Source organism: Oncorhynchus mykiss, chromosome 5 (assembly GCF_057628025.1).
Source record: "Oncorhynchus mykiss isolate SJ-2025 chromosome 5, ASM5762802v1, whole genome shotgun sequence".
NCBI lineage: Eukaryota > Metazoa > Chordata > Actinopteri > Salmoniformes > Salmonidae > Oncorhynchus > Oncorhynchus mykiss.
In genome coordinates this window covers 94422993-94448188 of record NC_143026.1, presented here as the reverse complement: position 1 = coordinate 94448188, position 25196 = coordinate 94422993, and the positions used below count along the sequence as shown (strand labels likewise).

General features: G+C 43.8%; 1 protein-coding gene across 4 annotated transcripts; it reads left to right on the top strand.

The window, feature by feature from the left end:
- The first annotated feature begins 7541 nt into the window (after positions 1 to 7541).
- LOC110524862 (BCL6 transcription repressor) lies at positions 7542 to 23682 on the top strand. 4 transcript variants are annotated; one of them, XM_036978954.2, is made up of 10 exons: positions 7542 to 7642; positions 11093 to 11264; positions 16773 to 16994; positions 17497 to 17696; positions 17778 to 18480; positions 18991 to 19175; positions 20204 to 20371; positions 20501 to 20631; positions 20823 to 20960; positions 22201 to 23682. In XM_036978954.2, exons 1-10 carry the CDS (start codon positions 7612 to 7614, stop codon positions 22342 to 22344), a joined length of 2094 nt encoding a protein of 697 aa, XP_036834849.2. In that variant the 5' UTR covers positions 7542 to 7611; the 3' UTR covers positions 22345 to 23682. The 4 variants fall into 4 exon arrangements, with proteins under 4 accessions (XP_036834849.2, XP_090092601.1, XP_090092600.1 ...); XM_090236475.1 differs by having other exon boundaries at positions 11093 to 11333; XM_090236474.1 differs by having other exon boundaries at positions 11093 to 11333; positions 17497 to 18480.
- Positions 23683 to 25196: the final 1514 nt, after the last annotated feature.

Sequence of the window (25196 nt, the reverse complement as noted above, 5' to 3'; positions counted from 1 at the left end):
GTATGAGTCCTTTAGGTGCTTTTTGGAAAAGTCAAAGCAGACTGTCATGTGCCTTTTACTGAGGAGTGGCTTCTGTCTGTCCACTCTACCATAAAGGCCTGGTTGGTGGAGTACTGGAGAGAAGGTTGTCCTTCTGGAAGGTTCTCCCATCTCCACAGAGGAACTCTGGAGCTCCGTCAGAGTGACCATCAGGTTCTTGGTCACCTCCCTGACCAAGGCCCTTCTCCCCTGGTTGCTCAGTTTGACCGGGCGGCCAGCTCTAGGAAGAGTCTTGGTGGTTCCAAACTTCTTCCATTTAAGAATGATGGAGGCCAATGTGTTCTTGGGGACCTTCAATGCTGCAGTTATTTTATGGTATCCTTCCCCAGACCTGTGCCTCGACACAATCCTATCACATAGCTTTAAGGTCAATTCCTTCGACCTCATGGCTTCGTTTTTGCTCTGACATACACCTTTTATATAGACAGGTGTGCGCCTTTCCAAATCATGTCCAATCAATTGAATTTACCACAGGTGGACTCCAATTAAGTTGTAGACACATCTCAAGGATGATCAATGGAAACAGGATGCACCTGAGCTCAATTTTGAGTCTCATCGAAAATGGTCTGAATTCTTATGTAAATAAGGTATTTCTGTTTTTATTTTTAATACATTTGCAAAATTTCTAAAAACATGTTTTCGCTTTGTCGTTATGGGGTATTGTGTGTAGATTGATGAGAATAAATATATATTTAATCCATTTTAAAATAAGGCTGTAACTTAACAAAATGTGGAAAAAGTCAAGGGGTCTGAATACTTTCCGTATCTGTACTATAGGCAGACTAAGTTGATTGCGTCTATACAGTACTTAGCCACTGATATAAAGATCCTGAACAGTTATAACTAAAAGTCATAACCATCTCTGGCTCCAGTATCAACTCTGCTCTATCTCAACCCAACGAGCCCACATGGGAAGAGTCTGAGCAGAACACAGTATCAACTCTGCTCTATCTCAACCCAACGAGCCCACACGGGAAGAGTCTGAGCAGAACACAGTATCAACTCTGCTCTATCTCAACCCAACGAGCCCACACGGAAAGAGTCTGAGCAGAACACAGTATCAACTCTGCTCTATCTCAACCCAACGAGCCCACACGGGAAGAGTCTGAGCAGAACACACTATCAACTCTGCTCTATCTCAACCCAACGAGCCCACACGGGAAGAGTCTGAGCAGAACACAGTATCAACTCTGCTCTATCTCAACCCAACGAGCCCACACGGAAAGAGTCTGAGACTATTTATAGAACAACTCTTTTCCTGTCTTCACTCTTTCCTATTACCTCATAGGGCCCACTTGTTACAAAAGATAAAGTTTCAAAACATGTTTGTCTTTTTATCTTTTGCGGGGGAAGGGGGGGGGGGCTTGGCGCTGGAAGGGGGGGGCTTGGCGCTGGAAGGGGGGCTTGACAGGGGAATTCAAATCAAACTTTATTTGCCACATGCGCCGAATACAACAAGTGTAGACTTTACCGTGAAATGCTGACTACAAGCCCTTAACCAACAGTGCAGTTCAAGAAGAAGAAAATATTTACCAAGTAGACTAAAATAAGAAGTAACACAATAAGAATAATGTTAACGAGGCTTTATACAGGGGACACCGGTACTGAGTCAGTGTGGAGGCTTTATACAGGGGACACCGGTACTGAGTCAGTGTGGAGGCTTTATACAGGGGACACCGGTACTGAGTCAGTGTGGAGGCTTTATACAGGGGACACCGGTACTGAGTCAGTGTGGAGGCTTTATACAGGGGACACCGGTACTGAGTCAGTGTGGAGGCTTTATACAGGGGACACCGGTACTGAGTCAGTGTGGAGGCTTTATACAGGGGACACCGGTACTGAGTCAGTGTGGAGGCTTTATACAGGGGACACCGGTACTGAGTCAGTGTGGAGGCTTTATACAGGGGACACCGGTACTGAGTCAGTGTGGAGGGTTTATACAGGGGACACCGGTACTGAGTCAGTGTGGAGGCTTTATACAGGGGACACCGGTACTGAGTCAGTGTGGAGGCTTTATACAGAGGGCACCGGTACTGAGTCAGTGTGGAGGCTTTATACAGGGGACACCGGTACTGAGTCAGTGTGGAGGCTTTATACAGGGGACACCGGTACTGAGTCAGTGTGGAGGCTTTATACAGGGGACACCGGTACTGAGTCAGTGTGGAGGCTTTATACAGGGGACACCGGTACTGAGTCAGTGTGGAGGCTTTATACAGGGGACACCGGTACTGAGTCAGTGTGGAGGCTTTATACAGGGGACACCGGTACTGAGTCAGTGTGGAGGCTTTATACAGGGGGCACCGGTACTGAGTCAGTGTGGAGGCTTTATATAGGGGCACCGGTACTGAGTCAGTGTGGAGGCTTTATACAGGGGGCACCGGTACTGAGTCAGTGTGGAGGCTTTATACAGGGGGCACCGGTACTGAGTCAGTGTGGAGGCTTTATACAGGGGGCACCGGTACTGAGTCAGTGTGGAGGCTTTATACAGGGGGCACCGGTACTGAGTCAGTGTGGAGGCTATATACAGGGGGTACCGGTACCGAGTCAGTGTGGAGGCTATATACAGGGGGCACCGGTACTGAGTCAGTGTGCAGGGGTACAGGTTAGTCGAGGTAATCTGTACATGCAGGTGGGGGCGATGTGACTATGCATAGGTAACAAACAAACAGCGAGTAGCAGCAGTGTACAAGAGGGGGGGGGGGGGGGGGGGGGGCGGTGGAAGGGGGGGTGGCGGGGGAAGGGGGCTTGGCAGTGGAAGGGGGGTGGCGGTGGAAGGTTTCCAGGGGAGAGAGATTTACCTCTAGGGTATGGTCTGTTTCCAGAGGGGAGGGCTTTACCTCTAGGGCATGGTCTGTTTCCAGAAGGGAGGGCTTTACCTCTAGGGCATGGTCTGTTTCCAGAAGGGAGGGCTTTACATCTAGGGCATGGTCTGTTTCCAGAAGGGAGGCCTTTACCTCCAGGGCATGGTCTGTTTCCAGGGGGGAGGGCTTTACCTCTAGGGCATGGTCCTTCTCAAGGTTTCATTCTACCCAGGTCCTTGCCGTTGTCATTAAAAAATATTTTGAGGGTTGGGCTGGAGAAATGTAACCACTCTCAAATTCATAGGCAGAGCTATGGATGCAAGGACTGACCATCCATGATATAACAATTATAGTTTTAGCCATGTTTAGAGGCTATATAGTGTTGTTGTTTTTTTTTTTACATATACTTTGTTTACATACATTGGAGTTAAACAAGGTTACATTTTGGTTTCTGACGGGGTACGACAGTTGAACTAAGCTCATTTTTATTTTTTTCAATTGTACCTTCATTTAACCAGGCAAGTCAGTTAAAGGACAAATTCTTATTTACAACGACGGCCTACCAAATGGCAAAAGGCCTCCTGCGGGGACGGGGGCCTGGGATTAAAAATAAATAAATCAAAATATAAATATAGGACAAAACACACATCACGACATGAGAGACAACACAACACTACATAAAGAGATTATAAGTAATATCCTTCAAGAATCATTGGGTACATTTCATTAATTCATAAGTAAAAAAAATAAATAGATGGATGAAACAACTGCACATTGCCCCTTTAAATTTTGACTCTATTAGGAACGAGCTTAATAACGGTGTCTTAGATGATTTATTTTTAAACAACATTCATCCTACCCTGGTAATCTATGCAAAACATACCATTTACTTTCAGACTAATCTAATTCCAGATGTTTTACTAAACGTTGTCCCCTTGTCTCCCCAGCCCAGCAGATGTTCCTCCTATGCCAGGGAGTGAGTCGGGTGAGAGAAGAGGCAGGACAGTCCACGATGCGGAGCCACCATAACCACAGCTACCCAGGTGGGCTAGATCCCAGTCATACCATATGCCTGGTCACAGATCTGTTTGTTCACTCATCGTTACGCCAAGGAGTAACACAAACAGATCTGGGACCAGAGTAATCATACCACCCTACTCATTTAAACGCATATCTCAAGTCCACAAACTATTTCTATAAATATGTTTTTATTTTTTTTTATTTTTTTTGCGGTCTGTATTGATAATTGATATTGTAACCAGAGAAGACACTAAGTAGGCTGCAACATGGGGTTATGTGCTCAGTGATCACAGCCTCAACATCCCAAATGGCACCCTAAGTCCCTATATAGTGCACTAGGTTTTTACCAGAGCCCCTATGGGAATAGATAAGGAATAGGGAACCATTTAGTCTCCTCTTCAGTAACCATCTTAAAGAGCAGAGGTCAGTATTTGGAGCCTGGTTGGAAGGACATGAATCAGCTGAAGCCAGTCCCACTTAAGGAAGCGGAGACAGAGTAGTGACACACAGCAGTAGTGTAGGATAACAGGCAGTACTGAGGGCTGCTGCTCAATGCCCGGCTCCACTCCACACAACACTAAAGACAAAAACAAGTCGTGTTCACTTACAGAAAAGGAAGGACAGACTAAGTATGTCATGTCAACAATAAAAAATAAAATAAATGAGGAGGCCACCCTAGCTGTCGCTCAGTTTAGACTCTTTAATAAAGAGCCAGGCTGGATCTAAGAAAAAGGACCAGACGGAACGACGTTTATAAAGTCAGAAAGTATTTTAATGTTGTTGTTGTTGTTGTTGTTGTTTTCCAATTCAAAGAGAGTAGAGCAACGTAAAAGGAATAGTACGGTGAAAGGGATTCAATTGCCTACGTCAATAATACAATTAAATTGTCCCCCATACATTGCATTCATCTTATTCATTTTTCATACTTAAAAAAAAAAAAAAATGACTTTCTTAAAATAAACGTTTTAATCCATAATCGATTGCACAAAAAAAAAGTGGACGGGTTAAGTTTTAAAAAGCTGAGAAAAAAAGAGGCTTTTTGCTCAGTCAGACAGACAGGTCACTCACTAGATGTGGCCGTTAATGGCTGAAAAAGATCCTCATGGAAACCGCTAGAACATTAACAAGGAAATGCCAGGAAAGCCCTTTATGCAAAGTTAAGGTTATTATAAAGCATGAGGTTACTAAAGCACTTTGTGTCAACTACTGACGTAAAAAAGGACTTTTAAAAAGAAATGTGATTACGTGGTTATTATGCCTATTTGTAAACAGATAATAAACAAATGATACAAAATCGCCTAAAATAGACATTAAAGATAAATGTTTTTATATATAAAAAAAGGATTGTTAGCTTTAATACCCATAAAGCAAATTAGCCGAAAGGCCTTTGCTTTAGGCATAACTTCAATAACTAATCAATCAAATAGGAAGTAAAATATAAAGGTAATGCATAAGGTTTACTATAACGCGCTGATCACGCAGTAGCCTAATGTCACAAAGTGGGATCTGTATTTGAAAGTTGCCATGCAACAAAAGCAAATCTTAATTCGATAGGCAGAATTGTGCCAGGCGCATTGATTTGCAATATTCACTTGCCACAATGTTGCGCACTTCATATAATTTGTGGCGTACTGTCTGTTGGACATGTTCAGCCTACAATTCATCACACAAAGTGACCGCATGACTAGTCGACGCATTGATGATTCTCCATCCATTCGGAAGCGTCCGGCCTATAATTTCAGTAAATTATTTCAACTGATTTGGATCCACATCTAAATAGAATTTTTGAAAAAAAAATAGGCTTATTTATATTTCACGATTTGAAAGGACTATATTTTGCCTTGTGAGAGAGTGCATTACATAGGTCTACACTGTTTATTTAGGAGCGCTAGAGTTCATTTAAAGGGTTTGACATTCAGGGTTGGCCTTGGCCTTGACTCAACGACCTGAGTGGTTTCCATACACTTCAAACACTATGCTAATTGAATCACATTAACAATCCGCTCCAATCGCTCTGATTTGGAATAACAATGATGACCATTAAAATGTTGGATTATTCTAATATTCTAATAATCAGTCTAAACCTATTTGCCCTATTATTATGTTTTCTCCTATTTTGGGGTGGCAGGTGGTTGGAGCGTTGGGCCAGTCACCGAAAGGTTGCTAGATCATAAACATATGATAAATATGATAAACATATGTCGTGTGTTCTTAACTGACTTACCTACTAGTTAAATAAAGATTTTTTAAAAATATATAAACGCAGTCAATAACGTTTAGTGGAGGGTTATGCTGCAGTTTCCATCTGTGTATAAGGCCCAGTCATGCCTCATATATATCCTAATTTAGCCTTTTTGTCTTGATTGATTTGAAGGCTAAATGGCACTTCGCAGGTAGACTTAAGTTTGTGTGGCATTTAAGAATTAATTATAAATAAGTAATTTTATTCCAACACTATGCCTATGGTTTTTCATTCGCACGTTGACCATGTCAACCCTATTTAAATTAGGTAAATGTACTGCTTTTGGCTATATTGCCCATCATTGGCTGCTGCCTTACGTAAGAGAGAGAGAGAGAGAGAAAGAGAGAGAGAGAGAGAGAGAGAGAGAGAGAGCGCAAATAGTTCATGCTTTGCATAGCAGCGGACGGTGGCGATTATAGCATTAACCAGTTGTTAACCTATACATTGTGTGATCAATCTGACCGCAATCAGGCAGGTTGGAATTTATTGTCCTGTATCTTGCCCTGGAGGCAGCTCTGCAGAGTGGTCACTAGAAGGCAAAGCCACAAAGTCATAACAGCGGATTTGAAACCTAACCTTAACCATAACCCCACTGCTAACCCAAATACCTAACCCTACACTTTTTTTTTCATACGTTTTTACGGTATAGACACTTTTGACTTTGCAGCTGGCCAATCTAGCGGAAATTGTTGGTGTTCTGCCTCCTGGGCAAGATTCACGAAAATAAACACCAATCTGCGGTAATAACCTAAGTCTAAAGCATATTTTTCCGATAAACCTGGCATAAACAGTCAAAAGCAACAAAAAGGCTACAGCAACGGGAAATCCCAGTGATGAAGATTGTGTTTTAAAACACAATGTCTTTGGTTCACAAATATAATCTCATCCTAAACAAACCCTTGTGATGATATGCCAGCAGACAGTCCACAGCAATGAAGGTAGAACTGCGGTTTAAAAATAAAAAAAAACATTCCCCCGCAGGAGAAGCAAAATAAAAGATTATAATATCACAACAAATAGGCCTACGCAACGCATGTCCGTGTGAATAAGCACTCCAGTTAGGTTCTGTGTAAATGATTTATGTGGGTTTCACACAGGCAACGAAAGGACGGACACTGCTTATGTCATAGAATAGCAAATTAGTTCAGAGAATTTAGGGGCTGGGTTTAGAGGCGTGGTGACGTAGACATCTCGTTTTCCCCATGTGACCGTCTAGGTCTGGTACAATCCAAAAGTAGGGGGAATAAAAAACTCAACACTCGATTTCTCTTCAAATACATCAAAAATATAACAATATTTGTAAATAATTTCATTTAAAATTTGTATTACACTTGTTCCACAATTTATGTTGTACAATATGCACGAAAATAAAAATGTCAGAAAGATGATTTCTCAACTAGCATTAAAACCTGACTCTCCCCTGCCCGCTGAAAGTGGTATCGCCACAAGCTCAAATTCCGAGAATTGAGCTCCTCTGATTCTTAGAACTGGGGGTTCTTAGAAGTGGTGATGCAAGAAGTTTCTAGGAAAGCAATACCAGGTGATTTTTTTTAAAATTCCTTTTTGCCTATGTAATTTGGCGCGAAGTTGTGCTCTATTGCAGGTGTTGGTGTGTGTCTGAGTGTGTTTTATAATGTGATTTTTGACGGGTTTGAGCGCATTCTTTTAGCGGGTGACATCTGCTCTTGACACAGCTTCTGCCTGTATAATATTTCGCTGTCTTCCCTTCACTCTCTACGGCTCTGTTCGCCTTGTGTCGGTTTGACAGTAGAGGCTTTAAAAAAAAATGGACTGTGCTGATCGCAAAACAGAAATGAGATTAGGTGGTTATTCTGTTAGACTGACTAGTGTGCTGGAATACCAGCAATAAACAAGTTGTTTAGTTTGACTAAGTGCTGCCGTCTTATATATTCTTAGCAAACCTAAGTATAGCTCTAACCTGGGTGGATTTTGCAACTGTGTTCACCTAATTGTGATTGTATTAATAACAGCGGTGTACATATACATGATTCTGTTTATTTATAACGTGATTCCCACAGACATAATTAAATAGCCTAACTTGCACAGTGTTGCAGATAGGCAGGGGTATGTGTGTCAAGGGTGTTAAGATACATTGTTTTAGATATCCAGGCAGTCTAGAAGGAGGGAAAAAAGTCAAATTGAACAATCGTTACTGAACGAGCACGTTGGGATCTGGTTGCACGAGATATTGATCGTCTTGTCTCGCGGTTACCCCCCCCACACCACCCCCCTCACCACCCCCCTCACCTCCTCCACGGAAATGTTATTGTTTGTAGTTTGTAACGTTCCGCTTCTGCACAGACCAGCATATGCGCACGTTGGTACCTGCATGCGATCTGTCTGGAGACAGGGGACTTAAACCGATACAATGTCGCATTGAATTGAGTGATTAACAGCTACAATGTTGCAGTGATTGAGTGCTTATAGCGGATGCAATAAACATGTATTTGATTGCTAAGCTTCAATGCAAGGAGTCGTGCGTAAAATAGTATTGTTGAAGTGTTGGCCTAGCTAGGCTAAGGGTCTGAAAGTAGGCTATGAATAAAGAGCGAGAAAAGGTTACTATATATGAATGTGATTGAAAAAGTGAATAACTGAAAATAATTGACAAAATTGGTCTGATATGACGTGTGTCGCTAAAGCAGTAGTCGTAGGTGGGTTATAGCCTATATATGACCACCGTGGTTACTTCAACCTGTGTATAGATTCTTTATTTAAAGTTCATATCGAGAGGAGTCAAGTGACAGCCTGAGACACTGAGACACCGGGTTGAGACGGAGTGCTACATCTGTGTCCAATGTGTTTGCGTGTTATTGAACCGGTTGGCTCCACGTGTTGTTCCACGTGAAGAAACTGTCAGTTTTAACAATTTATTACATGGGGTTGGACGGAAAGAACTGAGGCTAGTAGTAAATTACCCGTTTGAAATTCGCAGACTGTAGCTGAAACATAAACTATGCCAAAAGTATTTTCAAAATATGCTGAAGTCTTGTGGATTGCGCTGTGTTATTGCCATAACGTGTTCTCCTGCGTCTGACTACCCGCTATTTATATCGCTGAAGATCACACACACTTCTGGGCTAATATAGTCATGATCAGACGTATCAACTTCTACAGTAAATTCATGACATCTTCTGGTAGAATTTGACGTATCATATTTTTAAATTCATGGGGACATTTTTGCCGTTTAATCTACCGTTAAATGCATAAAAAAATGTAAACTCGGATTATTATTATTACTACTATTATTATCGTTACTACTATACTATAATCATTCCAATGTTCTCTGGCAGTCAACAGTTCATTTACATCTGCCAACTCTTGTCTGGAATATGCTCAAACTGTTTTGTCCATTGTGAATAAGTAAATAAACTAGTGATAGACTACGGGTTGTATATTAACGATATAACGGGGAAATGAAGGCTACGTATTTTGGCGTGTGTTGTTGGTTCAGAGGGCGAAAAAATGATCAAGTTCGAATCCAATACGGAATGTTCAGCACGTAAGAAATGCCCAGATGGCATTATATTATTTAAAGACACGCCAGCCTGGTTTCCTAGTCTAGACGTAACATAGTAAACGTAAATCCAGGATGACATAAATTAGTATCATATGCTGTGCATGGTTCCAATAAAACAGAAGGTTACATAAGGGGAAAAGGGTGGTTGGGTGGGCATGTAACACAAACATCCAGAAACCCAAAGGTTGTGCATGTTTGAATGTCATCACAGACAATTTGAGCTAATTAGCCACTTTGCAACTACTTAGCATGATAGCTAACCCTTCCTTAACCAACAGCCTAGCTAATGTTAGCCACCTAGCAAACGTTAGCCACAACAAATTGCAATTCGTAACATATCATACAAAAATGATGGACATCGACTAATACATACCTCACAAAACGTAACATATTGTACTAATTGGAGTGTGGCCCAGATTTACCTTTACTTTGTTATGTCTAACCCTGAGTCCAGGTTGGACACGTCCCCTACAATAAGTCATAGCCTGTGTGTCAAAGTCAGGTGTGTTGTGATGCACGGTGTAGGCTACTGTACTCAAGGGAAGAAGACTCCTACACCTGGTGCTTGCATTTCTCAACTATATATCCTAAATTGTTCCCACGTCATGTTTCCATGCCGAATGACAGTGTGCTGCTATGAGACATTACATCATGTAGGCTAGGCTGCTGCCACAGAACCATACAGAACCAGTGTGTTACTGCAGAATGCTTGAGTTTAATTTGATTGAATAAGGGTTCAGGTTAAAAAAATATTCTAAATTCATGTTTGAATGCCAGCAATAACAAAATCAAGTGTTTTCCCACTTTCGGGAACAAGTGTGGCCGCCCAGAAAATGTGTCTTGAAAGCTCCATAGTTTATTTACTCTGTTCAATGGTGCCGCCTAGTGGTTGAAAAGTTCCACTGCAATCAGACAATATTGGTGAGGGTGGTGAGTGTTTCTATTATTAGAATAACCAATACATTAAACCAGTGCAAAATGACAATCACCCCAGCCTTCATAAAAGTTGCCATGCTTTATCTTGTATAAGAATTTGTTCTTAATTAACTGACTTGCCTAGTTAAATAAAGGTTACATTTAAAAAAATGTGTATATATATTTATATCACAACATTCATTTTATTCAACCCTGTTCCTGGAGAGCCTGCTGTAGGTTTTCTTCACTCCAACCCTAACACACCTGATTGTAATGGTTTAGCTGGTCGATAAGCTGAATCAGGTTTAGTTATAACTAGGGTTGGTGCAAAAATCTACAGAAGGGGTAGTTTCGCGGAACATGGTTGGAGAGCCCTGCAATTTGGTCCATATTCCAACCGGGTTTCACCACCAAGATACTACTTGGTGGTTATTCATTAAATTAAATATCGGAGCTGTATATAACCCTGTTGTATGTCTGTCCATGGCTCTGAATACAATTTGTTTAACTTTTTATTTTTTTCCCCCCCGCCAGAGCTTGACAAGATGGCTTGTGCAGCAGACAGCTGTATCCAATTCACGCGTCACGCCAGCGACGTGCTGCTGAACCTCAACCGGTTGCGGAGCCGGGACATCCTCACAGATGTCACCATCCTGGTCAACAGACAGCAGTTCCGCGCTCATAAGACTGTCCTCATGGCCTGCAGGTGTGTTGACTCCCAAGCCCCAGTATGTGTACCAGTCTGTGTCATCATGCCTGTCCTCATGGCCTGCAGGTGTGTTGTGTACACGTGACTCTTAGACGGCATCCCAAATGGCACTCTGTTCCCCCCCGCGTAGTGCACTCTGTTCCCCCCGCGTAGTGCACTCTGTTCCCCCGCGTAGTGCACTCTGTTCCCCCCGCGTAGTGCACTCTGTTCCCCCCGCGTAGTGCACTCTGTTCCCCCCGCGTAGTGCACTCTGTTCCCCCCGCGTAGTGCACTCTGTTCCCCCCGCGTAGTGCACTCTGTTCCCCCGCGTAGTGCACTCTGTTCCCCCCGCGTAGTGCACTCTGTTCCCCCCGCGTAGTGCACTCTGTTCCCCCCGCGTAGTGCACTCTGTTCCCCCCGCGTAGTGCACTCTGTTCCCCCCCGCGTAGTGCACTCTGTTCCCCCCGCGTAGTGCACTCTGTTCCCCCCGCGTAGTGCACTCTGTTCCCCCCGCGTAGTGCACTCTGTTCCCCCCGCGTAGTGCACTCTGTTCCCCCCGCGTAGTGCACTCTGATTCCCAGTGGGGTAAAGTACTTGAGTAAAAATACTTTAAAGTACTACTTAATTATACTAAAAAGATAGAAACGCAACATGCAACAATTTCTAAGATTTTACTGCGTTACAGTTCATATGAGGAAATCAGTCAATGGAAATAAATTCGTTAGGTCCCAATCAGTAAATTCCTCGTGACTGGGAATACAGATAACCATCTGTTGGTCACAGATGCCTTTAAAAAAAAAAGTACAGTAGGGTCATGGATCAGAAAACCAGTCAGTATCTGATGTGACGACCATTTGCCTCATGCAGTACGACACATCTCCTTCACAGAGTTGATCAGGCTGTTGATTGTGGCCTGTGGAATGTTGTCCCCACTCCTCTTCAATGGCTGTGCAAAGTTATGGATATTGGCGGGAACTGGAACACGCTGTCTTACGTGTCACTCCAGAGCATCCCAAACATGCTCAATGGGTGACATGTCTGGTCAGTATGCAGGCCATGGAAGAACTGGGACATTTTCAGCTTCAAGGAATTAAGTACATGTTGTTGCGTCATGGGGCCGTGCATTATCATTCTGAAACATGAGGTGATGGTGGTGGATGAATGGCACGACAATGGGGCCTCAGGATCTCTGGTCATCCCTACTGCCTCTGATCTGGAGGACTCAGTAAACAGAGAACAATCCCTGGTCATCCCTACTGCCTCTGGTCTGGAGGACTCAGTAAACAGAGAACATCCCTGGTCGTCCCTACTGCCTCTGATCTGGTGGACTCACTAAACAGAGAACATCCCTGGTCATCCCTACTGCCTCTGATCTGGAGGACTCAGTAAACAGAGAACAATCCCTGGTTATCCCTACTGCCTCTGATCTGGTGGACTCACTAAACGGAGAACATCCCTGGTCATCCCTACTGCCTCTGATCTGGAGGACTCACTAAACATAGAACAATCCCTGGTCATCCCTACTGCCTATGATCTGGAGGACTCACTAAACAGAACAATCCCTGGTCATCCCTACTGCCTCTGATCTGGAGGACTCAGTAAACAGAGAACAAACCCTTGTCATCTCTACTGCCTCTGATCTGGCGGACTCACTAAATTCAAATCTTGGTTTGTAAATGATTGAGGGTGCCCCTGGCTATCCGTAAATAAACAAAACAAGAAAATGGTGCCGTCTGGTTTGCTTAATATAAGGAATTTGAGATACTTAAGTATAATTTAGCAATTACATGTTACTTTTGAGACATACACTACTGTTCAAAAGTTTGGTCACTTCAAAGATGTCCTTGTATTTTAAAGATAAGCACATTATTTGACCATTAAAACATCAAATTGATCAGAAATACAGTGTAGACATTGTTAATGTTGTAAATTACTATTTTAGCTGGAAACTACCAAAATGTTAAATTTTTTTCAATGGAATATCTACATAGGCATACAGAGGCCCATTATCAGCATCCATCACTCCTGTGTTCCAATGGCACGTTGTGTTAGCTAATCCAAGTTTATCATTTTAAAAAGGCTAATTGATCATTAGAAAACCCTTTTGCAATTATGTTAGCACATCTGAAAACTGTTGTTCTGATTAAAGAAGCAATCAAACTGGCCTTCTTTAGACTAGTTGAGTATCTGGAGCATCAGCATTTGTGGGTTCGATTCTTGTTCTGAAAAATGAAGGCTATTCCATGTGAGAAATTGCCAAGAAATAGAAGATCTCGTACAACACTGTGTACTACTCTCTTCACAGAACAGCGCACACTGGCTCTAACCAGAATAGAAAGAGTGGGAGGCCCCGGTGCACAACTGAGAAGAGTAAAACTCAGCAAAAAAAAGAAATGTCCCTTTTTCAGTTCCCTGTCTTTCAAAGATAATTCGTAAAAATGCAAATAACTTCACAGATCTTCACTGTAAAGGGTTTAAACACTGTTTCCCATGCTTGTTCAATGAACCATAAACAATTAATGAACATACACCTGTGGAACGATCGTTAAGACAATAACAGCATGCAGATGGTAGGCAATTAAGGTCACAGTTATGAAAACTTAGGACACTAAATAGGCTTTTCTACTGACTCTGGAAAAACACCAAAAGAAAGATGCTCAGGGTCCCTGCTCATCTGCGTGAACGTGCCTTAGGCATGCTGCAAGGAGGCATGAGGACTGCAGACGTGGCCAGGGCAATAAATTGCAATGTCCATACTGTGAGACGCCAAAGACAGCACTACAGGATGAAAGGACGCACAGCTGATCATCCTCGCAATGGCAGACCACATGTAACAACACTTGCACAGGATTGGTACATCCAAACATCACACCTACGGGACAGGTGCAGGATGGCAACAACAGCCCAAGTTTCACCAGGAACACACAATCCCTCCATCAGTGCCCAGACTGTCCACAATAGGCTGAGAGAGCCTGGACTGAGGGCTTGTAGGCCTGTTGTAAGGCAGGTCCTCACCAGACATCACCGGCAACAACGTCGCCTATGGGCACAAGGTCAATGTCGCTGGACCAGACAGGACTGGCAAAAAGTGCTCTTCCTGACATGACCCTCCAAGCATGACAATGCCACCAGCCATACTGCTCGTTCTGTCCGTGATTTCCTGCAAGACAGGAATGTCAGTGTTCTGCCATGGCCAGCAAAGAGCCCGGATCTCAATCCTATTGAGCACGTCTGGGACCTGTTGGATCGGAGGGTGAGGGCTAGGGCCATTCCCCCCAGAAATATTCGGGAACTTGCAGGTGCCTTGGTGGAAGAGTGGAGTAACATCTCACAGCAATAACTGGCAAATCTGGTGCAGTCCATGAGGAGGAGATGCACTGCAGTACTTAATGCAGCTGGTGGCCACACCAGATACTGACTGTTACTTTTGATTTTGACCCACCCTTTGTCAAGGGACACATTATTCAATTTCTGTTAGTCACATGTCTGTGGAACATGTTCAGTTTGTAACAGTTGTTGAATCTTGTTGTGTAAATATTTGTATGAACACATGTTAAGTTTGCTGAAAATAAACAGTTGACAGTGAGAGGACGGTTTTTTTTTGTTGCTGAGTTTACAGAAACAGACAAAGAAAAGTAAAGATTAAGATGGGCAAAAGAACACAGACACTGGACAGAGGAACTCTGCCTAGAAGGCCAGCATCCCGGAGTCGCCTCTTCACTATTTAATGAAGCTGCCAGTTGAGGACTTGTGAGGCGTCTGTTTCTCAACCTAGACACTCTAATGTACTTGTTCTCTTGCTCAGTTGTGCACCGGGGCCTCCCACTCTATCTATTCTGGTTAAAGCCTGTTTGCGCTGTTCTGTGAAGGGAGTAGTACACAACGTTGTACGAGATCTTCAGTTTCTTGGCAGTTTCTCGTATGGAATAGTCTTCATTTCTCAGAACAAGAACAAGAATACTGACAAGTTTCAGAAGAAAGTTATTTGTTTCTATCTATTTTGAGCCTGTAATCAAACCCACAAATGCTGATGCTCCAGATACTCAACTAGTCTAAAGGCCAGTTTTATTGCTTCTTTAATCAACACAACAGTTTTCAGCTGTTCTAACATAATTGCAAAAGGGTTTTCTAAGGATCAATTAGCCTTTTCAAATGATCAACTTGGATTAGCTAACACAACGTGCCATTGGAACACAGGAGTGATGGTTGCTGATAATGGGCCTCTGTACGCCTATGTAGATATTCCATTAAAAATCTGCCGTTTCCAGCTACAATAGTCATTTACAACATTAACAATGTCTACACTGCATTTCTAATCAATTTGATGTTGTTTTAATGGACAAAAAAACTACATTTTTAAGTGACCCCAAACTTTTAGTTTAGGTATACATGTATTTTAAAAACAATACATTAAGACTTTTGCTGAAGTGGTGTTTTACTGGGTATTTCTGCAGTGGCATAGGGAAACCAACCCTGTTACATAGGGAAACCAACCCTGTTACATAGGGAAACCGACCCTGTTACATAGGGAAACCGACCCTGTTACATAGGGAAACCAACCCTGTTACATAGGGAAACCAACCCTGTTACATAGGGAAACCAACCCTGTTACGTAGGGAAACCAACCCTGTTACGTAGGGAAACCGACCCTGTTACATAGGGAAACCGACCCTGTTACATAGGGAAACCGACCCTGTTACGTAGGGAAACCAACCCTGTTACATAGGGAAACCAACCCTGTTACATAGGGAAACCAACCCTGTTACATAGGGAAACCAACCCTGTTACATAGGGAAACCAACCCTGTTACATAGGGAAACCAACCCTGTTACATAGGGAAACCAACCCTGTTACATAGGGAAACCAACCCTGTTACGTAGGGAAACCAACCCTGTTACGTAGGGAAACCGACCCTGTTACATAGGGAAACCGACCCTGTTACATAGGGAAACCGACCCTGTTACATAGGGAAACCGACCCTGTTACATAGGGAAACCGACCCTGTTACATAGGGAATAGTGTGGCATTTTGGATGCAGACTCTGTCCCGCACACTTTGCATGTTGCTGTTGATACTTAAAGTCCCCCCTCGTGCTCTGTGTGTGTGTGTGTCCCTCGTGCTCTGTGTGTGTGTGTCCCTCGCGCTCTGTGTGTGTGTGTCCCTCGCGCTCTGTGTGTGTGTGTCCCTCGCGCTCTGTGTGTGTGTGTCCCTCGCGCTCTGTGTGTGTGTGTCCCTCGCGCTCTGTGTGTGTGTGTCCCTCGCGCTCTGTGTGTGTGTGTCCCTCGCGCTCTGTGTGTGTGTGTCCCTCGCGCTCTGTGTGTGTGTGTCCCTCGCGCTCTGTGTGTGTGTGTCCCTCGCGCTCTGTGTGTGTGTGTCCCTCGCGCTCTGTGTGTGTGTGTCCCTCGCGCTCTCTGTGTGTGTGTCCCTCGCGCTCTCTGTGTGTGTGTCCCTCGCGCTCTGTGTGTGTGTGTGTGTGTGTGTGTGTGTCCCTCGCTGTACTGAACACGATGCTTCCTCTCTCTCTAGTGGGTTGTTCTACACTATATTTACGGACTCTCTGAAGTGTAACCTGAATGCCATCAGTCTGGACCCCAAGGTGGACCCCGAGGGGTTTACCATCCTGCTGGAGTTCATGTACACCTCTAGACTGACGCTGAAGGAGAGTCTGATCATGGCGATCATGAACACAGCCATCTACCTACAGATGGATCACGTTGTGGACACCTGCCACAGATTCATCAAATCCAGGTATTTGGATGATGGGGGGGGGGGGGGTGTATATGATATAAGAAGGGAGACTCAACTTACAATCAAATTGTATTTGTCACATGCCTTTGTAAAAGAACAGGTGTAGACGAACAGTGAAAAGCAGATAATAAAACCAGGAATAACTGGAGGTATAAAGATACACAAGGAGTAACGTTAACGTGGTTATATATATATATATATACGGTTTTACCAGTAAGATCAGCTGCTGGGTGTATCGTGGAATGAAAACAACATCAATGTTCTGTGGTCGGAGGCGATAAGATGGCCGCCGGCCCTGCACCCTTACGTTGGTCTGTCTTTCTCACTCGATTTAAGAAGACATTTCTATTTGCAAATGAGGACCTGTCAAGAGACGTGCACAGCAGAGAAACACATTGGTGTGATTTGGTTGTGGACCGGGAAGGAATGTAGCATATGTTTCTGGTATCCTTCTGCCCTGTTCAGGTTCTGTCGTCTCACTCGTCTTCCTCTTTCTCCTCAGCGACCCTGGCCAGGCCAACAAGCTGCCCAGAGATGAGTTCTTGGTCAGCCCCTTGCTTTTACCTCAGGGCGTCCATGCATACCGGCCCCACGATGTGGTCGACAACCTGCCCGGCCGGGTCGGCCCCTTCAGAGACGGGAGGCCCTACGCCTCCAGCATGTTCAACGGGGTCAATTCCCCCAGCAACTACCACCTCTACGGTCAGTTCCCCGTCCAGGGGTTCCCTTTCCCTCTCTGCAAGCTGACAGACGCCAAAAATAACTTTGCTGACTTCTCTAAAGGCGGGATCCACCACAAGCACTGTTCCCCCCCGGACACGGGCAGCGCCATGAGGGTTGATTACAGCCGAGCGGTGAGCGGGGGCTCGGCCAGCATCCACCATACAGCCAGCTACGTCTCCTCCAGGGAGGAGGAGATGAGGAAGGAGAGCCATGACGGAGGGGTCAGCCAGGCTGGTGGGGTGGGAGGCTCTAGGAAGAGAGCGTTTGCCACGGCGGGCCACAAGCAGCAGATAATGGTTCTGGGTAAGGAGCACGGTCCTCAGACGACAGAGGAAGACACGAGCCAGCAGCACTACCCTCTGGGGATCTCCTCAGCCGGACGGAAAGGCCTGATGAGCAGTCCTCAGAGCCCGCTCAAATCGGACTGCCAGCCTAACTCCCCCACCGAGTCCAGCAGCAGTAAGAACGCAGGTCTCTCCCAGGCCGGCCGGTGTGGTGCCCTGCCCCTACAGGGCAGCCAGGATCCCAAGGCACGCAACTGGAAGAAATACAAGTTCATAGTTCTGAACCAGAGCGCCACCAAGGAGGAGGATACTGGGCCGCAGGAGGTGGTGGTCCCCTCCCCCCAGCGCCTGGGTCTGCCCCCCTACCCCCAGCCCTCTGACTCGGAGCACCTGGACACGCAGGCCAACGCCAACATCAGCGAGCACGGAGAGGATCTGCTTGTTCCACAGGCCTCCCGACTCAACAACATCATCAACAGGTAACGTCTACAGTCACACTGGACGAATCAAACACTAAACTACAACTCTAGCATAAACACTGGACGAATCAAACACTAAACTACAACTCTAGCATAAACGCTGGACCAATCAAACACTAAACTACAACTCTAGCATAAACACTGGACGAATCAAACACTAAACTACAACTCTAGCATAAACACTGGATTGTTTACAGCTTTATCTATTCGAGATGCTTTTGTTTTCCCTTTCATGAATTGAAAAGTGTTAGTGATTCATTTAAAGAAATATATAATAAAATTGCCATCAAAAGTATTGCTCAATGAAACTCTCCGCAGTGCACCTCTGTGTCCGCCATCCAGCCCATTTCAAACATTTCTAAAGCTTTTTCTACCATCGCGGCAGGGCCCTAGACGACTGCCTTCCGACTGTCGCCTGTAGCCTCTTTCTCTCTCTGCCCCCTTGTCTTGCGGCTGTATTGTTGTCGTGCGGAGGAATGATGTCTGACACACAACCGTTTGTATCTCCAGAGCTCTGGAGGGATCACAGAGGAGCGCTGACAGCCACTCCTCTGTCTACATCAGCCACTTAAAGTGCACCTCCTGTGGTGCCCCGCCCCCGCAGCACTCTGAAGTGTGTCCCAACACCCCGGCTTCCTGTTTAGCGGAGGACATGATGTCAGAGTTACACTCGGAGTACTCAGACTCCAGCTGTGGTGAGTATGTAATGGATGTGAAACGGCTCGCTTAGTTAGCGGTGGTACACGCTGCTTTTTAAAACGCCGAATTGAGTCGCAAATGGCGCCCTATTCCCTATCTAGTGCACTACTTTTCAGCAGAGCCCTATATCGGGGAAACTAGTGCACTACTTTTCAGCAGAGCCCTATATCGGGGAAACTAGTGCACTACTTTTCATCAGAGCCCTATATAGGGAAACTAGTGCACTACTTTTCAGCAGAGCCCTATATAGGGAAACTAGTGCACTACTTTTCAGCAGAGCCCTATATAGGGAAACTAGTGCACTACTTTTCATCAGAGCCCTATATCAGGAAACTAGTGCACTACTTTTCATCAGAGCCCTATAACAGGGAAACTAGTGCACTACTTTTCAGCAGAGCCCTATATCGGGGAAACTAGTGCACTACTTTTCAGCAGAGCCCTATATCGGGGAAACTAGTGCACCACCGATGCGTTGTCTTGGTGTGACCCTGGTTCTCACAGCAGGAAAATAATCCCGCGGCAACAGGACATGAATTATTTACGTGGATTATAATTAAATGGACATTTCTGTAGGGGTTAACAAATGTTTTCATTAGGTCAAGTCTGACATAAAAAAAAAAAAAGTAGAAATGACAAACATTAGAAGCCTCTTTAAACCTTTAAATTACACTACAATTTGTATTTTCTTTCTGCACACCGAAAAATACTACGAGTCGTAACAGTGATCAAATTAAGACAACAGATCTGAATGTAAGGAATAGGATGGCCATTTGTGGAGGCAGACATGAACACCTCCCGGACAGAGGGAAAAATACTACGAGTCGTAACAGTGATCAAATTAAGACAACAGATCTGAATGTAAGGAATAGGATGGCCATTTGTGGAGGCAGACATGAACACCTCCCGGACAGAGGGAAGCTTAGCTGCTTGTTGCTTTTATACACAACACTTTCTTGATCACGATTTGAAGCGCCACTGAATCTTGACGTATTCATTAGTTTGACCTAACGCTTCTCCTTTACAGAAACTGGCACGTTCTTTTGTAACGAATGCGACTTCAAGTTCGCTGACGACGGAGCCCTGAAACTCCACGTGCTGCAGACCCACAGTGACAAGCCGTACAAGTGCGACCGCTGTCAAGCTGTTTTCCGCTACAAAGGAAACCTCGCCAGCCACAAGACAGTCCACACCGGTACATCAGAAGCAATAATAATAATAATAATACACACGTTAACTGCTCTGCCCACTAAATTCGATAACTGGCTAACCAGTTTGTTCTGTGGGTTGTTTGTTTGTTTGTTTGTTGTATGTTGCGTTGCAGGAGAGAAGCCGTATCGCTGCAACATCTGTGGCGCTCAGTTCAACAGGCCAGCTAACCTCAAGACCCACACCCGTATCCACTCAGGAGAAAAGCCATACAGATGTGAGACATGTGGAGCTCGATTCGTGCAGGTGAGCCGAGTCCCCCTCTCTCTTTTCAACGGAGGGCTAGTCTTGGGGGGGTAATACCATCGCTATGCTCTATGCTGCACATCACCCATTTCTGTCCCCCCCCCCACACATTTCTTCCATCATTGTCTTCGTAAAATACAACTCACCACCACACAGACCCAGTTGTCTCATAATGTTGTTGTCATGGTCAGGTTGCACATCTCCGTGCCCATGTGCTGATCCACACCGGGGAGAAGCCATACCCGTGCGAGATCTGTGGAACGCGTTTCCGTCATCTGCAGACGCTGAAGAGTCACCTGCGCATCCACACCGGAGAAAAGCCCTATCATGTAAGTAGAATGACACCATTATATATATATATACACTCTACGTAAGTAGAATGACACCATTATATATGCACCCTATCATGTAAGTAGAATGACACCATTATATATATACACCCTATGTTAGTAGAATGACACCATTATATATATATATACACCCTATGTTAGTAGAATGACACCATTATATATATACACCCTATGTAAGTAGAATGACACCATTATATATATATATATATACACTCTACGTAAGTAGAATGTCACCATTATATATACACCCTATGTAAGTAGAATGACACCATTATATATATATATACACTCTACGTAAGTAGAATGTCACCATTATATATACACCCTATGTAAGTAGAATGACACCATTATATATATATATATATACACTCTACGTAAGTAGAATGTCACCATTATATATACACCCTATGTAAGTAGAATGACACCATTATATATATACACCCTATGTAAGTAGAATGACACCATTATATATATACACCCTATGTTAGTAGAATGACACCATTATATATACACCCTATGTAAGTAGAATGACACCATTATATATATACACCCTATGTTAGTAGAATGACACCATTATATATACACCCTATGTAAGTAGAATGACACCATTATATATATACACACCCTATGTTAGTAGAATGACACCATTATATATACACCCTATGTAAGTAGAATGACACCATTATATATACACCCTATGTAAGTAGAATGACACCATTATATATACACCCTATGTAAGTAGAATGACACCATTATATATACACCCTATGTAAGTAGAATGACACCATTATATATACACCCTATGTAAGTAGAATGACACCATTATATATACACCCTATGTAAGTAGAATGACACCATTATATATATATACACCCTACGTAAGTAGAATGACACCATTATATATATATACACCCTACGTAAGTAGAATGACACCATTATATATACACCCTACGTAAGTAGAATGACACCATCATATATACACCCTACGTAAGTAGAATGACACCATTATATATATATACACCCTACATAAGTAGAATGACACCATTATATACACCCTACGTAAGTAGAATGACACCATTATATACCACTCTATGTAAGTACACCAACTATACAATCCAACATGATCTATCAGTCAGTGTCATTGATATACACACTGAAATGCAGGTGTTAACCCATGTAGATTGGAGACAGAAAACTCACCTTGCTTTTCTTTTTCCAGTGTGAGAAATGCAACTTGCACTTTCGCCACAAGAGTCAGCTTCGATTGCACCTCAGACAGAAACACGGAGCGATTACCAACACCAAGATCCAGTACCGCACGTCCACCACAGAGCTGCCAACAGACCCGTCCAAGGCGTGCTGAACTGGCGGGGGGCGGGGCGGACGACGACGACGACGCCAATCTTGACCATGGCATTGAAAACACCCCAACGTATACAAATCATCCCCAAAAAATTGTAGTGCCACACTGTGTTGATTTAGAGGGCGATTCATTAATACGGCCAGCGTCCAAGGCGTGCTGAACTGGCGGGGCGGGGCGGGGCGGACAGCGTACGCCGTTCAAAACGGGTTTTCTCTAAACATGTGAACGTAGAACCTCTCAGTCCATTTGTTTCTTTATATTAGTATGTCTCTTTTTAATTTAGTTCAAATGTTTTTAAGCTTTAGAGGAGTATAAAAAAAGCTTTATTTTGTTGGAGGAAAAAGCACGGAATGTAAACGTAAATCCCGTTGAAGGATACGGTATTTTATAGCAAATAACTTTTCTGAAAGTATTGACATTTCGATTTGAAGGGGCGGGGAGGGGGTTAACAGTATATTTTAAAGATAAATTGTATTTATCCTGGCTGTATAAGATATTGAATTGTCTATAGATTTTATATATTGGTGTACATGTAGACCTGCCCCCTTTCATGTGAAAGGAAAAAAACAAAAACATTTTTTTTGTGGGGGGGGGGGGGACTCTTAATAATGACTACTGCTCTCGTAGGAAGACAAACTGATGCATGATGAGGCATACCTACGCTACTACCGTTGCCAATAGTTACCAATCCATGAAGCGGGCAACTGCAGTCATAAATATTGTGACCTACTGTGTAATTAACTAACTATATCCAACTGGGTTGCTCTCTGCTGGCAGAACCAATCTAGTATTTAAAATGTTTTTTAAAAAAAATATATGCATTTCGAGGTACTGCTTTGGGTATGAACCAAGAAGATATTTTTGCTTCAAAACGTGTTTGTATGGATGTGTTATAGTTTATTGTTTTAAGTGAACGTTCCCAGTTGTCATTGTACTAGAAGCTACAGTAAAACAGGTGTTGTTTGTACATACACTGTGTACTGAAGGTGCCTTCTCTATGGTGACTGAATTTCCATTCAGCCCAGTTCTGTTTATATAAAAAGGTACAACTCAAGGACAGCACTAGTAGTCCTAGTTTTTATTTCGGGTGTGCGTGTGTCATTTAAAAAAAAAAAAGAAGAAAAAAAAAAAAAGCTTTTCACCAACTTTACAACATGCAAATTAATCATTAATCATTAATCATTAATCAATAATCATTACTCATTACTCATTACTCGAGCTGTAAATCTTCAGGACTTTTTTTTTGTGTTTAAAAAAAAAAAAAAACTGCATTCAACTTATTGATCAATTTCTAGATGTATGAATGTAAAATAAAGGCTTTGTATTTGTATGTATTAAGTCATGTGTGAATTCTATTTATTTAACAGAAGACTGGCATCTATCTCTACTCCAGTGACTAAGGACTTGTTTACGTGATGTTTGACTGTGTGCAGTTGAGTTATCTTGTCACAAGAGGACCCCGATTGGGGGGGGGGGGGGGGGGGGGTAGTCCCAGACTTTATCGTGTGTTATACAACGAACGGGTGGATCTAATCCTGATTGGTTAAAACCGCATTCCAGCCAATGACTTTGTTTTTCTCCATGATCCTACTTTTAAAAAGACTATTCTTCAAGAGTTGTCTAATGTGGGAGAGAAGCAGATCACAAGGCATCTGGTCAGTCCCCAGATACATTACTTAGGGGGTTTTCACATACACTACATGAAACAAAAGTATGTGGAAACCTGCTTGTCCAACATCTCATTCCAAAATCAGGGGCATTAATATGGTGTTGGTCCCCCCCCCTTTGCTGCTATAACAGCATCCACTCTTCTGGGAAGACTTTAATATGGAGTTGGTCCCCCTTTGCTGCTGTAACAGCATCCACTCTTCTGGGAAGACTTTAATATGGAGTTGGTCCCCCTTTGCTGCTATAACAGCCTCCACTCTTCTGGGAAGACTTTAATATGGAGTTGGTCCCCCTTTGCTGCTGTAACAGCATCCACTCTTCTGGGAAGGCTTTCCACTAGATGTTGGAACATTGCTGCTATAACAGCCTCCACTCTTCTGGGAAGACTTTAATATGGAGTTGGTCCCCCTTTGCTGCTGTAACAGCATCCACTCTTCTGGGAAGGCTTTCCACTAGATGTAGGAACATTGCTGCTATAACAGCCTCCACTCTTCTGGGAAGGCTTTCCACTAGATGTTGGAACATTGCTGCTATAACAGCCTCCACTCTTCTGGGAAGGCTTTCCACTAGATGTTGGAACATTGCTGCTATAACAGCCTCCACTCTTCTGGGAAGGCTTTCCACTAGATGCTGGAACATTGCTGCTATAACAGCCTCCACTCTTCTAGGAAGGCTTTCCACTAGATGTTGGAACATTGCTGCTATAACAGCCTCCACTCTTCTGGGAAGGCTTTCCACTAGATGTTGGAACATTGCTGCTATAACAGCCTCCACTCTTCTGGGAAGGCTTTCCACTAGATGTTGGAACATTGCTGCGGAGACTTGGTTCCATTCAGCCACAAGAGCATTAGTGAGGTCGGGCACTGATGTTGGGCGATTAGGCCTGGCTCACAGTCGGTGTTCCAATTCATCCCAAAGGTGTTCGATGGGGTTGAGGTCAGGGTTCTGAGTAGGCCAGTCAAGTTTTTCCACATCGATCTCGACAAACCATTTATGTACGGACCACGCTTTGTGCACAGGGGCATTGTCATGCTGAAACAGGAAAGGGCCTTCCCCAAACTGTTGCCACAAAGTTGGTAGTACAGAATCGTCTATGTCATTGTATTCTGTAGTGTTAAGATTTCCCTTCACTGGAACTAAGGGGCCTGACCCGAACTGTGAAAAACAGCCCCAGACCATTATTC

Excerpts from the sequence above, each read along its gene's own strand:
- LOC110524862 (XM_090236474.1), top strand. The coding sequence starts at position 7,612 with ATGCAAGAAGTTTCTAGGAAAGCAATACCAG. Across the intron at positions 11,334-16,772 it reads CCTGTCCTCATGGCCTGCAG|TGGGTTGTTCTACACTATAT; the intron begins GTGTGTTGTGTA and ends CTCTCTCTCTAG. Across the intron at positions 20,632-20,822 it reads GTGGAGCTCGATTCGTGCAG|GTTGCACATCTCCGTGCCCA; the intron begins GTGAGCCGAGTC and ends TGTCATGGTCAG.